The sequence below is a fragment of the Acanthisitta chloris genome, unplaced genomic scaffold, assembly GCF_000695815.1.
Source record: "Acanthisitta chloris isolate BGI_N310 unplaced genomic scaffold, ASM69581v1 scaffold3810, whole genome shotgun sequence".
In the NCBI taxonomy this organism is placed as follows: domain Eukaryota; kingdom Metazoa; phylum Chordata; class Aves; order Passeriformes; family Acanthisittidae; genus Acanthisitta; species Acanthisitta chloris.
In genome coordinates, this window is record NW_008649790.1 from 15,457 (window position 1) to 33,236 (window position 17,780).

The window sequence follows — 17,780 nt, forward strand, 5'->3', positions numbered from 1 at the left end:
AATGCTGGCTGCATGTATGCACATTCAACCAACCAACAGAACTGCATGGAAATATGTATTTACCACAAAATCTGTTGGGACTGAAAGTACACTTTGGTCAGGTTTGTCATTTCACTCAAAACTCCAGATTATTTCATATAAATTGTTTTATTTCTGTGTATGCAATATAATTTCACTTGAAAAACTTTTTTCTTGATGTTAACCATTAGCATTGAGTATTTGCTGCTGTAAAGGTCCTTAAGCATGAATTTTAAGCACAGTGTTTCACAATCAGCTTCCATGTACCCACCTGGAATGATACTGAATAGGCAGATTTTCTATTTACCAAAATAAAGGTTAGCATAACTTTAAAAAAAACCAACAAACCCACCCAACAAACCTCTGATATATCTGTTGAGTTAGTTTAGCAAGACAGCAAAAAAACATAAACAATTTGGTAAGGTAGTTGACGTTTTTCATAGCATTGTAGAATCGAACTTCAAAATTCACCACTATTACAAAGTTCAATAATTCCTTGTTTTGATGCCAAACTAAAAATTGTCCATAAAGTAGAAGGGTCTTCACAGTTATGATGACTCTGCCAATGACTACAAAGATCCTCTTTTCTTCCAAATAACTGTTTGCACAAAATGCAGTTATAACCTGCTTTAGACCCAATTTCTGTTTTCTTGCTTGGTGTATCCGAATCCACATTTTGCATCTCCTTGGCAGTTTCACTACTTCCTGACAGAGTCAGTTCACTTTTAGATAACACATTGATATTTTTCTGATGGTGAAAGTCTCTCCGTCTCTTCAGTTTTGGAGAAGTGTGAAACTCCTCACAGGCATTCAATCTTGCTAAATGTTTTCTCTCATTGTGCTGTTTCCAGAACTGGGTTGTATGTTTGATCAGTTCCCTGTTTGCCCCTATATTTCCTTGCAAAATCCCTTCCTTTACTCTTCCCTCAATCTCTTCTCCATGACAGCTCAGTAAGTGAAACTTCATTTCACCAAAAGACTGTGCAATAAACTGGCATCGACCACATTTAACCTGTAATTTCACTCCTCCTGGGTTGTGGAATAGGTCCTCAAAATTGCACTTACTTCCCCTGTTAAAAAAAAAGGAAATAAAAACTATTTCAGTATTAACCAGGCATGGGCAGTTTCCATCCTTTTAAGAAGAAATGTCCCACCTCCCATTCCCAGATGGAAAAAAATGGAACTTCAAAGTTTCTTGGTTTTTTTTCCTAAAACTCTGTCATATGGTTTAAAGAAGTTCCAATACCTAATTGACAATCAGACAACCCCTCTCCCTGATTTAGGACAGTTATGCAGTATAAATGAAACAGATACACAGACAGTCCCAGTTTAAGCCAATCAAAACAGGATCTGCTCAGAAATCTTCTCGTAACATTTACACAAAGGACCTCATTAATACTGTGTATTTTTACACATTAGACAAATGACCCAACAAAACACATAAATGGAATGATTCACTGTATGATGGCTAGTAAGACTGAGAGAAAAGTGCTCGTGTTTCTTAGGCTCAAGACCTTAAAAGTTTCTACTGATGCCCCCGAGAGAAGAGCTATGCAAAGCAAACCAAGTAAAATCAAACTGTAGTCTTGCAGTGAAGAGTCAAGTGAAAGCCCTGAGTGTTCTTCAGAGAAAGTAAAGGCACAGATGAACAAACAAAAAAGCCAACATTTATACTGTGTCAAGACATTTCACCTCAAAAATCACATGATAAAAGAATGTTCTATCCATCCTAATATGGCAAATGTTAACTTTTCTTTTTGGCTGAGTGATTGCAAAAGCAGCAGAAATCAACACACAAGATGGATTAGCTCACACCACTCCAGAGAAAGAAATGGGATAATGATATTTAACAGGGAAAACAAACTACAAGCTAATAGTGAAATATGAATTGCATTTCACTTACTGCATTTGGTTCATTTATCTTCTGGGGAAAATTCCCAAATGGATAGGACAGAAGACAGTGCAGACTAACAGAGACTGTTAACCATGAGAAAACAACTGATTCAAATAGCTCCAATGGCAGTATATGGGGTGTTTCTAGAATATATGCAAAGTTACTTTGAATATTCAAGGGCCAATAGCCAATAAATCAGCTGGGTGGCCTAATGGATTGACTAGATTCCTTAACAAAATATTTAAGCCATTAGGAATCCCACTGGGGGGAGGGGAAGCAATAATTTTCATAATGGTGATGTTTCTGTATTTCCACTGACAACCTGAAATCCCATTTTCATTAGCACTGAATTAGTGAAAACTCTCACCTCTCTGTAGCCTCTTCTGACTCTTTTATATTTGTGTCTCTTTTCTTTGAAGCATCTTGCATCTCCTGCTCGCTAGCAGAGGGCTCTGTGCTGATAACAACCCTGTGGACTTCTCTGAGGTGGCCAAAATACACTTTTGCATGGCCAAAAACTTTAGCACAGAATTCACAGCACACCAGCTTTTTGGGTTTGCCTTCATTGTGATGAAGCTTCATATGTGTGCTCAGGCTCCCAGAATGAATGTATGCTTTCCTGCAAATTCGACAGCTGTATGGCCGTTTCTTGGTGTGCGTGTTCATATGGTCCTGGAGATGGTGTTTCAACTGGAAGGTATAGTTACAAACATGACATCTGTGCAACGGCTTAGGTACAGCTGAACGTGCATTTCTACCTAAATCATTTGATTTAACTGATGTAGCATCACTGTGCCTGTAACTTAAATGTTTATTGGCAAGTGAACTGTCTGAAAAACCACCTTGCTCTAAATGGTCATGAGAAGGTGTCTGTGCTACTGCTGCTGAAGTCAGTGGTGCAAAAGTCTGCACAACTACCATTGGTTTTGGTCTAATACTACGGTATTTTTTCACTGCTTCTGCTTTTTTTTCTTCAGGTGGCTGAATATCAACCTTTGCCCTCTCTCTTCCTTCTCTCCACTTACTAATGATGCATTTCCTTCGCTTGGTCTGAAAAGCCAATAAATCATCTGAAGGTCTTCTTTTCCTGCCTCTTCTTTTAGAAGTTGAACTGTTTGGTTTTTTAAGACTGTCAACATCCTCTTTACTGGGTGGAAAGGTATTTTCTTGAATGGTTTGTTTGGGGACTTGTGTAAATGACACAGCTAATGGCTTATCTAATGCTTTGGTTTTCACCAAAGCTGGTATCTTTTCACATTCAAATCTTGGTGAAGGAGCAGGTATATCCATAACACTAATATTCTGCTTAGACTTACAGAACACTGAATTTTTCATCCTTGAGTAAGGCAAAATAGGAAGTTTTTCTCTTGATGCTGATGGAATCATCTGTACTGTACCGCTATAAACTGCTGGTGGCAAGACAGCAACAGAATTTGCAGAATTCGTGGGGTTTTCCTTTGGTTTCTCAGATGTCATGAATGACTCTCTTGTGGTTTCTGTCTTCACAGACTGTAGACTTAGTTTCATAGGACTACTTATACTTGCTGGCTTGGAGAAAGAATCTTTAACTGCTGATGGTCCAGAAATATTACCATTAGCAATTTCAGTTTTCTTCACTGAATGAGATCCAGATTCCACATTATTGTTTTTATTTACTAATGTGGCAACTGCAATTTCAGCTGAGTCAGGGTCTGCTAGCATAGCTTGCTCAGTTGAATGTGAACTAGAATGAATTTCAGGACAGTCTTCAGTTGAAGTAGTCATGGGGGAAGTCTGTGACGAGGTCGCTGCTTTGGTAGGGAACTTTTTCTGTGCACCCAAACCAGAGATTTGTCCTGATTTTTTGTCCCTCAGCAATTTCTTTCTCGCAGATTGGTATCTAGGGATAGGCAGCTTTAGGTTTTCAAAGGGGCCCACATTTGACTGCTGGACCTGCTGTGTTAGGGCAGGGGCAACATATGGCACAGCCAAGAGAGAAAAGGTCCCTTTGTGACCAGCCACCTGCATGACAGCATAGTTCTGAGTTGGTACCACCAGTGGCTTACAACCTGCAGCTGAAATTGGTGTGTTTGGCTCAGGCAAAGATGACTGAAGACAAGAAACCACTCCAGGTGTTAACATTTTTGGTACCATTTTTGGAGCAATGGTCCTGAACTGACTTTTCTTCGGACAACTTTGTATTATATCCAAAGGGGATTTGTGTTTATCTGTAAGAATAACATAACAAAGACATAATATGATATATAGCATTTCTTTAAAAAAGTTTAACATCTCAAGAATAAAACTGCTTAAAAAGGATACTATAACACACTTATTAAAAATGTTAGGATTTAAGTGACCACCAAATCAAATTTAGAACTGCAAAAGTTTCATGGGACAAAAGAAAAACACTGCCTGAAGCAATGTGTGTGAATACAGATATGCAAAATCCTTCTTAATAGGACCTTAAATGGATGCTTCATTCTACTTTAGAAACTTCAGAACAAACACACCCCTAAGCCTCTGCAGTCCTGGGAAAGCTACACTAGCATGCTGGCAATATTCAGCTGGAAGAACAGAGACAGGATTTAAGTTCCATGATGCAGAGCTTTTCTGAACATCTGCTCTGATCATATCTCTCAAAGAGATTCATGCTGTCTTTCAGAGTTACAGCAACATTTAGAATTTGCGGGTTTTATCAGATACAGACCAAAGTTTGCCTGATGAAAACCTAAAAAAATTACTGCTATAAAACATGCAAATAATATATAATAAAATCAAAGAGGACTTGAAAGAAGATGTACTAATGTTAAATACCTGATGACACACATGGCTTATGTGCCTTTAATGTACAATAGACCTACTGCAGTAAGATATTCAAATATTTTCTTGAAAGATGCAATTTATCAAGATTAGATCACAATTTCTTCCTGTTTCTACTTAAGTTGGTAAAAGTTGCAAACAGTTTTAATAAAGAAGAACATGAGGATAATTAAATAAAACAAACAAAAGGAAAAAGGCAGCAAAGATAAATGCTGACCTTTCAGACACTCCATAAAAAAGGATTTGATACATAGTTCATTGTACAACTGCCATTTCATATATCAACCTCGTTACCCACTCCCAAATTCAATTTTTGATGCTTCAATTTCTCAAAAAATGGGACAGATTTCCTGGGAAAAAATAAAATCCCAACAGTCTCAACCACTGAAAATTCATCTAGAGAGATCCCAAGCAGAAAGACAATTTGGGAAGGCAACAACATAAGCAAAACTCATTTAGAGAGAGGAATCACATTTGAATAGAATATGTAACAGTAAATGCTGGAACCTTGAAATATTGCAGTAAGGCAATTCCATAAGGAAGTTTCCATTTGTTACCATTTTAAGGACTTGTATTACAAATGCATTTATACATGGTTCTGGACTTAAACAGGTAACTGTGAACTACTACCAATACTGGAAACTCCAGGAGGTTTATCTTGATGCTGGCTGCTCTTCTCAGACACCACACACTTTGTGACATGCACCACAACTCACAGAGCTATTGTATTTCATGACCAGAATGGCTGGACAGCTACACATGCATATCCATGGAATGCACATGTGCAGTAAATCCACTGCCCTCAGGACATGCTGGATTCACTGAGCAACTGCACATAAACTGTACAGTTCATACATAGTAGGTCTGATGCTCCTCAAAACTCTTTGATCTACAGCAGATTCATGGAGTGATAACAATGTAGGGCATAAGCCTTTGATCCTTATATTGCCATCTACAGCATCAAACCCCAAGTAGATTATGTACCTTCTTTATCCTCCAATTAAGTGAAACTACTTAGCACCACCTTAACTTTCTTTCTGCTCAATGTCTGTAGAGATGTCCTAAATTTTTAAACATCCTGGGCAGACTGGATTACTGTACATATGGAAATCCTACACAAATAAAGAGATTCTGGTACACAGGGATAAGTCCAGGCCTACAGGGTTTGTGCAACCTGGAAAAATCAGAAACAAGATTTTGCTTGCAGACTGGAAAGCTAAGTGGAAGAACTGGTGGAAGACTATTTAGCACCTTGGATCAGGAAAAAGTAGCCACTCAGTTCACAGACTGGAGGCTCTACTGACCCCACCCAGAACATGCAATTATCATCAGTGACCAAAATTATGTTTTCCATTTACAAGTGGTGAAAAGTTTCAGCAATTTCCTTTGCACACACAGCGTGCTACAGTAATTCATGTCTTCACCACACTAGAGGACTTGGATATGCTCTGGCTGGCTGGCTAGTGGAAAGGCCACTTGGAAAGTTAATACACGTCTTTCAGGGACATTCCACTTCCATTCCACACCTTCTTCCAAATTCCCTCTCTGATTCAAAGGACTCATTTTGACTTGTTAGCTGTGACCTGAGGAAAAGCTTCACACCTGTGTAATCCCATGAGTCTTGCACTTAAAAAGGGGATTGATGTTTCAGTTATGCAATGCTCCACAACAGCATTTGTGAGGAAGGCCCTTGGTTTTAGATAACATTCTACAAGTCAGTTTACAGGTCCTTCACTGGAAAGCAAAGATTTTTATACTGTCTCTAAAATGTTCATTAAGAATAAAGGAAATCAATGAAAACATTAGATTTAATATCTGAAGGACATGAAGCTCAATTTTAACTGTTGTGTCCTCAGTCTTTCAGATGGGTGTGGAGTTGGGGCAGCTGGTAGACACTTCTAAATAATAAAGCACAACGTTAAACCAAGTGCAATTCAACCCACTTACTTTAAAAGTGTCTGGTAATAGATTAATGGTTACCATGCTAGTACCTGCAAATATCAAATGACTCAGAAACTTGCAGGATGTCATAAGCTTTCATCCATTCCAAGCAACCTTAAAATTGTATAGGAGTGGACACTGACACATCAATACAGAAATCAATGATGCATCAAAGTCTCTGATACACTAGGAAGAGTCCTCCAGAGGAGGAGTCTTCCATGGGGCTGCTGCTCCTTCATGGTTCCCCTTCCTTCCTAAGCCATCCAAGTCTGGTCTACTCCAGTCTGACCTGCCTCATTTTTGTACTTCCTTCAGTTTGTTCCCTATGTAAAGCACATAACATTGCTGAACTCAGACACTGTAGAAAGCAGCAGAAAAAAAAATTAATTTTCACCACTAAACTGATCTATTTTAAACATAACCACCAAAGTGCCAGAAACCACTGTGTAATAGGGTTAATTTTTTGAATAATCCCTGTAGGTCCACCTCACTTGTGCAGGTATGTATTTAATTTGTGTGTGAATGGACAGATGAGAAAACAACACAAAAAAGGATTATCTTGTTTCGAAGGAAAAGACAAAATACAGATGAAGAAGACTTATTAAATATTTTATTAAAGGCACATTTACATTGCTGAGTCTTTTGCTGACTCTGAAAGAAAGAATATCTGTTCCGTGGGAAAGAAAACAATGCATAACTTTCTAACAGACATCAGATCTTTTTCTGCCAATGATAGTTAATCATTCATTTCGCCAAATCTCCACACACACTAAATACCTGTGGATACTGTCTTTCCAGCATAAGTTTCTTGCTTTTGCTGACCCAGCATACTTTGTTGGACACAATGTTTCTCTGCAGGAATAGCATGCAAAAAACCACCACCTGCAAAAGTGCTTCAGTCAGTTATAAATAGATCCCAGGACAAAAAAAAAAAAATAAATCCCAAACAACCCCCAAAACCAACAAAACCCAGAAAATGACAATATAAAATAACAATATGAAACATTAACTTCCAGTTAATGCACTGAGAAATCTACTGCTTCTTGCCCTTTGCCATTTTTCTCTCCTCAAAATATGTTTTCAAATTTAAATAGAATATGCCAAACGCAAGGTGATAGCTTAATAACTGAGTAGAGCTGGTTAATGTGGCAAACAGATGGGATGGTTTAGCTTCAGTGTCATGGCAGACAGACAACAGCAGCAAAACAAAAAGCTCCAAAAAATGAAGGCTCAGTAGCTCTAGTGAGGCTTTTAAATACAGGGCCACATTCTCTGCTAACCTACACTTTCCATAATTCCACATAAATCTGTGGAACTGCAGATATTATACAAAAGAGTATTTGTTCATCTATGTTCAAAACTAGCTTTGCCACACACCTATGTGAAGCAAGGTTGGCAATAAAGCTTACAAACCATGAGCATCCAACTCTATACATGATAGCAATGAGTTTAGAGTTGTTTCTAACTTTTCTAATAATAACCTCATGGGTGAAATGTTCTGTTCTGGGTATTTGCTTCAGATAATTTTCTAAAATTAATTTCAAGTCGAAACACCAGTCATCCCCAGGTATGCCTGCATTGAAAAAATAAATCAATAAAAAAGAAGAATCTAGCAACACATCTGTGCATTACTTTGATATGTGGCACAGCAATGTCTCTTTTGTCTGTGAAAAGTTGCCCAAATTTGGCAAAGTTGTAAGCTCTGGGCAAGTATTCAATAGATAATTTAAGCAGCTAATTTTCCCAATGATTATATTCTATTGAATGTGCTCCTGCTTCAGGCTGGGCCAGATTTTCCCTAAGCTACAGCTTTAAGTCCAGACACCCAAAAGTTGGAAGAAGGAAATGGCCTCTCCTTATCTCTGAACTGCAGAGCTGACAGAGTGGAAGAGAAACACAGCTATATACAGGGCAAGCATAAAAAGGACAAGAGAACTAGAAATGAGACTTGAAAAGTGTCTAGGCCAAAAAGTTAGGGTGGGATACGGGAATTAAACACAGGCTTAGGATGGGTAACCATGTGATTTGGAGAGGAGAAGCATTTAAGCCAAAGGGGAATTTCACATTTCTTACCTTTTTAGTACTTGATTTTTAGAGTAATATAATTATGTTTACATAAGAGTGGTTTTGTGCAATTTAAACTAGTTTAGAAAAATAAACAATATAACAAAGTATTTTAACTCAAGATTGGAAAATCACAGTACATCATCTGCACAAACACTAAGATACAGAATGCACAAATACACTTTGAAAATCTATTCCGGTATACTATAGGAGGAACAAGACCAAAACAGTTTGTTAAAATTCTAGAGGGGAATATTAGACTTCTTTAAAGCTATATATAATTAAGTCTGATTTGAGCATCAGTGTGATTTGCTAGTTGCACACTAAACATTTTAACATTCAGAAAGGTCTTCTTTACAGTTTGTGCAAGTTAATTATCTTAAGGGATTAGGATTATAGAGCATTTCAACATTCAGAAAGGTCTTCTTTACAGTCTGTGCAAGTTTATTACCTTAAGGGATTAGGATTATAGAGCATTTCAAGAAATTCTGTGAGCTGTGGGATGCTTCCTGGATTCCTTAAATGGTCTCCAAAAGACACTTCTTAGCAGAAGAGCACATTACAATAACAAAGGTACACAATAAAAAAATGGTTTTGTGACATTAACTGGACTCCATTAAAGTAGATGTTCAACTTCAAAATTTCTAATGACATTTTTCAGTGTGGGAATAAGCTAAAACTATTTTTGGCATAAACCATCCTCTTGCTGAGGTAAATCATGCAGTAATCCAAGATCATGGGTACATAGTCGGGATTTAGGGAAGTTCTTCAGTTTCCTGTCTAATTCAGTCTTTTGTTTTAGCACAAAACATCCTTACTGAAGCATTAACCATATATTAATATATGCCAAAGTTTATACAGATCCAAGATAACTTATGGAAAAATCCAAAACACCACTTTCCCAATTTCCAGACTGCTTTGATCTGTTTTTTGAAAGTGTACATAGGAGTTGCTTCATTACCATGCTGTCATCTATCTAGACTTCTGTAAGGCCTTTGACATGGTCCTCCTCGACACCCTTTTCTCTAAATTGGGAGAGGTATAGACTTGAGTGATGGACTATTGGGTGGATAAGGAATTGGCTGGATGGTTGCAGCCAGAGGGCCATGGTGAACACCTCAGTGTTGATATGGAGCTCAGTGACAAGTAGTGTCCCTCAGGTGTCTGTACTGGGACCAGTGCTGTTTCATATCTCCATCAATGACACAGACAATGGGATTGAGTGCACACTCAGCACGTTTGCAGGCAAAGCCTAGCTGAGTGGTGCTGTTGACATGGCTGAGGGATGGGATGCCTGAGGGACCTGAACAAGAAGTGGGCCCACAGGAGTTTAATGAGTTCCTGCACGTGGGTTGGGACAATCTCTTGTATCAATACAGGCTGAAGGATGAAGTGATTCAAAGCAGCCTTGCTGAGAAGAATTTAGGGTACTGGTGGATTAAAACCAGTGTATGAGCCAGCAATGTGCACCTGCAGCCCAGAAAACCAACTGTATCCTGGGCTGCATAGGAAGGAGTGTGGCCAGAAGGTTGAAGGAGGCGATTCTCCCCCTCTACCTCATCCCCATGAGACCCTGCCTGGAGTACTGTGTCCAGCTCTGGGATCCTCAGCACAGGAAAGATGTGGACCTGTCAGAGCAGGTCCAGAGTAGGGCCACAAAAATCATCAGAAGGATGTGACACCTCTTCTGTGAGGAAAGGCTGAGAGAGACAGGGTTGTTTAGCCTGGACGAGGCACCAAGACAACCTTATTGTAGCTTTTCAACACCTGAAGGAGACTTAACAGAAAGAGAGTGACAGACTCTTTTACAGTGCCTGTAGAAACAGGACAAAGCATAATGCTTTTAACTAAAAGAAGGCAGACTCAGACTAGATACAAGGAAGGAATTTTTTTACGATGAGGGTGGTGAAACACTGTCACAGGCTGCCCAGAGGGGTGGCAGGTACCCCATCCCTGGAAACAAATTTAAGGCCAGGTTTGATGGGGCTGAGCAACCTGATCTAGCTGAAGATGCCTCTTGTTCATTGCAGGGGGGTTGGACTAGATGACCTCTAAAGGTCCCTTCAAACCCAAACCATTCTATGGTTCTATTTAAGGTTTCTTTGTGCCAGTCAGTCTTGCCAGCATCTTGGCTTCAGTATCTCTGCTCTCAGAGAAAAGTGTAACATCAAACAATACCCATACAAAAGCAGACTTGCTAAACAAAAATTAACACATCAAGAAATCAATGCATTGAGTTACTGTATTATCAGCATTTGCAACAATATTATTCTAAGACATGATTTTTGATTCCTCATAGATTTAGATTTCATGTGTCTCTGTATTATCCCAACAAAAGGAACTTTAAAAAAATGTATGAAATACTATTTCTATAGGAAATAACAAGTGGCCATCAGCTTTGAGGCAATATTCTTGAGTCGTAACATCTAATGTATTAGCCACACATAGGTAAATCAATATTCAAATGCAACATCTTATATAAAATGTGGGCAATCCAAGGCTTAATACAATCTCCTATTAAAAGAAGTCTTTTTTGTGCTGCTGTATAAATGAAGAAAGTCTTCAAAGTCCTTCCTAAAAGCCAGAACATCTATACATAAGAGATTTTTAGACACTTTTGCAATGAATTTTAAATACATTTATTAGCAAATCAACATGCTCTCTTAACACCTCTCATGCAGTGTTTGTGAACTTTAAAAGCCTTCCTTTCTTTTGAAGGCACAGTCTTTCAAGTTATAAGCTACTCATTTCATATTAAGGTCAACATAATTAATGGGTCTTAAGCAGATCAAAATATTTTCATATCAAGAAATGAAAACTGACATAAAGAGAGCTAGACATAAAGCATCTGTGTTTACTAATAACCTTTTCCACCTTTACAGCTGAGGAAATCACACACAGACTTTTCTTACTATGGCAGTAAGAGAACTTTGGAATGAGGTTATACAGATAAATCTATAGGCTCGAGATGGTGCCTGGCCTCTGCAACCACATAAATCACTATTAAAGCTGTAAATACTGTCTCTTCTGTCTGAGAGACACTGTCATATATATCATCACAGACTGTTTCAGCTTCTTTATCCCTTCACTAGTTTCAGTAACCAACCACATCAGCCTTGGAGTGAGCACTATCTAGAAACCATGCTGCTCCAACAGGACACAGCTGAGTAGAATGGAAATTGTTTAAGTATCAATGCAAATCTGGTGGTTTTTCTTTGTTGGTTGTGCCCAGTCATTCTGTTCCAGAGAGGACACCACCCCTGAAGACTTGAAAGCAAGACTGTAGTGATGCAGCCACTTGGGGGAACTAATTGTTCAGAAAATAGCTGAAGGGAGGTGATGGAAGCACTGGTCATAAACTCATAATTCATAACCCTCCAACATTATTGCAAATACAAATTAGATGCTTTAGAAGGTGGGGATAAACACCTGTGAATGGATTTTTAAAACTTATTTCCCGGGAGAGTTGCCAGTTGAAATTTCTTTTAGCGAGCTTCAGGAAGGATATGGACCTAAACAGTAATTAATCCACTGGAAAGTCAATGTCAATGTAGAGTCATTTTTAAAGGATCTATCAAGATCTAATCAACCTGGACAAAATCTCCGTATGTCTCATATACGTGGTAATGAATAGACTTATTTTTTCGTAAGCGTAGGAAACAATAATGACCAAGCCTGCTAAAAAAATGAAGGCAGAATTCTTCAGAAATGATGCAGCACAACAAGGTAATGTAGAACCATTTTATGCATAAATGAAAATATTTTCTGACTACATTTTTGCCCTCCTTTCAATGAAGAGAAGATATCTTCATATTACTGAGAATTCAACCCTCCTTGGGAAAGAAAACACAAATGTCTGACTGGAGCAAGGACATTATGACTCTTACTCCCCAAAATTAATTTTTTTGCATATACTGAAGTGCAGGTAGAGAGCACAACAGAAGAGCAGAAGTGTTATTCCTTCTACAGAGCATCACTTTTTTTTTGTGAAAAACAGCATGTTTTTCTAAAGAAAGACTGTATACAAGAGAAAACAATTCATGACTTTGGCTCAACACAGCAAATATATTTTTCTTCAAGTGTTAGAGAAAAAATTCATGACTTTGGCTCAATACAGCAAATATATTTTTCTTCAAGTGTTAAAAGCATCTGTGTCGTGACTTCTGTAGTACAAACCTCAGAAAGTGCTCCCTCATTCAAGATGAACAGAGGATCTTAATACCATCAGTCTTGGCTTGGCCTATTTTGACTCTTCTGTTATGAAATATACACAAGATTTATCACTATGCAATAATTCATGACTTTGGCTCAATACAGCAAATATATTTTTCTTCAAGTGTTAAAAGCATCTGTGTCGTGACTTCTGTAGTACAAACCTCAGAAAGTGCTCCCTCATTCAAGATGAACAGAGGATCTTAATACCATCAGTCTTGGCTTGGCCTATTTTGACTCTTCTGTTATGAAATATACACAAGATTTATCACTATGCAATAAAAGGGCCAGAATACATTGTTAAACTTCGATGATAGCTGGAGAGTGTTTTCTGTGGTATTTTGAAAATAGCTAATTTCTTGAAATGACCTAAGTGATCTAAGTTTTGAATGGGGAATCTCTATCCAAGGTTTTTGTTAGCTCTAGCTGTCCCTCCTTTTCTTTCTTCATGACCCAGATTTCTTCAGAAAAAGACTTTCCAGCTCTGTCTGAGACATGCAAAACATTACCACCTGTAGTCAATTCCATTAAAGATTAAAACAAAAAATAAAGACTAAAGAATTTCCACAGGACTTCAAATAAGTATGTAGGTTTTTTTCAAAGACAGACACAGACCTGTACAGCATAGGAAAGCTAAAACATCTTCTGAAATACTGTGGTCCTGGCCAGGCAGACATCAGTTTTGAGAATATATTAAATGATCACTTGCTGCTGAAAAAAAAAACTGGCAGTAGGATTTAGCAGAAAACAAATTAACAGTACCTGACTGGCTTTCCTCTGCCTGTGCATAATTACAATTATTTGCAATGCTTATTGGCATTGCTAAGCTCGCCCATGCTAGTCACTGTGCTGTTTAAAGGCAGTACTGGTCCTCAAAAGAAGGTACTGGATGTGCCATAAAGGAACTATCAAATACACTGCTGAGAGGGGATAATGTATCAGCAAACACTGGCAACGGTGCCAGCGTACGGGGGAATGGAAAGAGGAGTGCAGTCAACAGGAATGTAGGCCAGAGATGATCTCCTTAGCTAGATGTGATCGAAATATCAGTCAATATTAAATCCACATGCATCAGGCTGCAGACAAAGGAGCCCCTTGGCTCCCAGCAGAGGGAGTCGGCACCCGGCACCTCCGCCCGTGACCACCTTCTCCTCCCTAAGCGCCAGCTCAGTTTAGATCCTCGACTCACGTCCACCACCCTACAGTCATTTTCAAACAGCAGACAGGCTAAACTATTTATCTAATAATTTTGTAATGCTGCATGTAGCTTGTCCTGAAAAATCCCCAAAGTCATGGAATTTGCACCGCACGCAACCTCTGAACGGCTTTGTGATGAGTTACGTTGGTATTTCAAAACATTTACTTCTGCAAACTTTTCAGTCTATTCCATGTTTTGTACTCCCTGAGAACATCCTGAAGCAAAGCAGTTGAGCCTTCCTGTTTAAAAGTAATTACTTATATTAAACTGTTTAGTATCTTCTGTAAGTGCAGTACAACTATTGTGCACGAGATTTTTTTTTAAAAAAATCCTTTACTGATTTTGTGTTAATCTAGTTAACATCCTAAACAGCACATCCATGTTACTAGAAGCATCAGTATCTATCATACACGTTCTTCTTTTGGTAGATGTGAAAAGAAAACACTGTCACGAACATATTTTCCCATCCCAAGGAATACCCTGAAATCTTTGTCAAACTTTCTCGCTTTCATCGCTGCTCAGCTCATCACACAAACCATCTGCATAAATAAAGATGTAAGCATCTGCTGTACAGCAAATGGTCTCAGGGGCAGATGTTTTTATCCTTGCATTCATGTCACTGGCTTGGATACATTATTTGAACAGATGTACACAATCTGAAAGTGTCGTGTCCCACAGTGAAACGTCTCCAACTGCTTTCTATCAAAGTACATAAATGCTATTTGCACCTGCATTTATGTTAATGACATAAAGGCAGCAGGGGTTCCAGCAAAGTGAGAGCTGATGCTAAGAAATGCATTAACATGGCTAATTGAAGTTTGAGATGTTCCGGCACCAAATAACCATACTAACATGGATACAAAATGTACTGAACTATATACTGACTTTAAAGAAAACCCCTATGCTTTTTTAAAGAATTAAAAGAAACATACTCAAGGTGTAAAACTAGCTTGTGACACCCTTTTCCCATGTGTATTTTAAAAAGACAAAGTATTTAAGAAATTCCTGGGCAATCCAGGATAGCCTTATATTTTGCAAAATATTTTTATAAGATGTGCAATTATTTCGAGTCATTTAGCAAGAACATTTTATAAATCTGACAATGCCAAAGGTATTTCAGGTCACTAAGGCACAATGGTATTTTATGTCATTATTGGGGCATTACAAAAAAAACCCACCACTTGCCAACAGTAAATATTTAACAAGAGTGTGAATGACAGAATATGATGCTTCAATGATAATTTTGTAATTCCCAGAACAAAATAAAATCTGAGAAGTTAAATGTTCATCAATTTTCAGAAAGGTGCATCTGTTTGAACATGGAGTTACAACTGCTTGGTATGTAACAGATAATCACCTTTCTTATAAAATATTTTAAACTGAGAAAAATAAAGCTGTCCTGAATGAGCACAGAACAAATTACAGAACTCCTGCTACTTACATGACACATGGCAGCAGTGAAGGGTTTATGCTGTCACTCAAAGAACTTACCCTAATCATTACTTCCATACTTAAGTGAAAAATAACAACCACCTTCAAAGTACAGAAACACTGACAAAAATGCTATACTGAATGTAACTGATGGATAGGTTCTACCTCCAATTTAATTTATTTTCCAACCTTTTGTTTTTAAGAAATGTACCTGTTATAACTGTACATAAATCATTATAAATTGGTAATAGCCTCAATATTTTCAAAGTGTCACATTTAAGGAGCAAGTGGTGCTTGACATAAAGACAAAAAAGTATGATAGTAAAGGAACAGAAAAAAATATACTGAGACTAGTATATTTGTAGAATATCATCATTTCACACTGATATAGCTCCTGATCATGATCTGGTCATGACTTCTAACATGAATACTCACTTCCAGAGTTCACCATTCACTCTGGGTACAACTCAGTAACAGGATACTGACTGGAATGGATTTTGGTTTGGGAAGAGGGGAGGGGGAAGTCTTCAAAGAACTCTCCAAGCAAGTGATTAATCAGTTTCAAGTTTGCAAACAGCTTCACAGTCTATATTCTCCTCTTATTATTCAGAAATGGCTCTAACATAAAGATAACACATTCCATTTGACTATAATCAGGGTTGAATTCCTGTTACTTAGAGAAAAAAAATTAAATTAAGGCTTTTAAGTATCAGAATTAGGTACTTCAGTCATAAGCATATGGATGTAGAGCACACTGTGGGGTGGACAGCTTTACCCAACAGTCAGTACTGTCTCCCTTGAAAGAACAGTCCCATTAGACACAGAGCTCATCAGCTAAGATCAGTTTGCATGACATGCTTCTGGAACAGCTTTCTCAGAATTATAAAGGAACTCAGTCTTCACAAAACAGGTAAAGTATAAAGTCACATGACAGTAAAAGCTCAAGGCTTCAAGTTAAGTAATATATAATGCTTTTCTTCATTAACATAAGTACTAACAATGGAAACTTAACTGACAACCAGCAATGGTTTTCAAAGGTCCATTAGAGCTGATGTCACAACCATCAAACATTCACTCACATTTAAGAGGTATCATTTAAAATTGCATTCAAGTTAAAAATCATATTTTAACAGTAGTGTTGTGACACAGATCAAAAGGGAAAGGAAACTGAAGTTATAGCTACACATTTAGAGGAATACACAGTTGCAACACAAATATCCTCACTAATAAGAGAGGGAAAAATTCAAGATACTAACTCTACCGAAAACTAAGTCAATCAAAGTTGACTTTTAAAAAGACAAAGCATAGAATAAATACAGTTAAACACAAAAAAATGTTAGCAAGGATAAGAATGCTGAGGAAAAGGCATTAGAAATAAAAGAATCCAAGCTAATGCTTATTTTCTTGTTTCTGCTAGTCTTGTGGCATAATTTGTAGATTTATAATATAACAATGATATTCAAATATATGAGGATTAAGAAATTGCAATAAATCTTAAAACACTTAATTGTCCTGAATCAAACAAGAAGCAGATTTATTTTAAGTTTCAACTACAGGTGGCAACAGCAATGTCCTAAAGAAGAAAACAATTTTAACTATTGCAACTGTTTAAAGCAATAAATGCTGCAGTATAATTAGGGTGTTTTTTTTAAAACCATACTACAGTGGAATCATATACACGAGTCATACAGCAATTAATAATGATGAAATTTCTGCCACATTTTGAATCACAAGCATCTAATTTCTAAAAAAGTACAGAAAGCATACTGTACCTGCAGAAATTGTTAACGGATTCTGCATTATGCCCTTTAATAGTTACGACAATGTTCCTGGAAAGAAATACAGATACTTAGAAGCTCTGATAATTTTTCAGAAACTAACAAAAAATTGAATAGCAATGGCAATAGTTTCCAGACTTGTATTTCGGAATGGATCCCAGTATGTCCATATGTCACATACAAAAACACCACCAGAGTTTTAAACCAAGTGTTTTCTTGGACCCTTATATGTGCTTTGCACATTTCAACACTGGGTACTGCTTAGGCTTCTTGTAATTGAAAATCCGTGTCAAAGCCAGAAAAGAGGACAGTCATGAATTCCAACACGACAAAGCATTCTGAAGAATCAGAAACAATGCAGGGTTAAGCAATCATAGAATCATCCAGGTTGGAAAGACCTCAAAGATCACCGAGTCCAATCCTACCATCATTATTAGACCAT

General features: G+C 37.6%; 1 protein-coding gene across 1 annotated transcript; it reads right to left on the reverse strand.

Annotated features, from left to right (window-relative positions):
- Positions 1-478: 478 nt before the first annotated feature.
- Positions 479-17,360, reverse strand: ZNF438 (zinc finger protein 438). Its single transcript, XM_009071809.1, has 4 exons — positions 17,333-17,360; positions 7,433-7,537; positions 2,280-4,119; positions 479-1,088 (listed from the first exon to the last, which is right to left on the reverse strand). The coding sequence occupies exons 1-4, from the start codon at positions 17,358-17,360 to the stop codon at positions 479-481; spliced, it is 2,583 nt and encodes an 860-aa protein (XP_009070057.1).
- Positions 17,361-17,780: the final 420 nt, after the last annotated feature.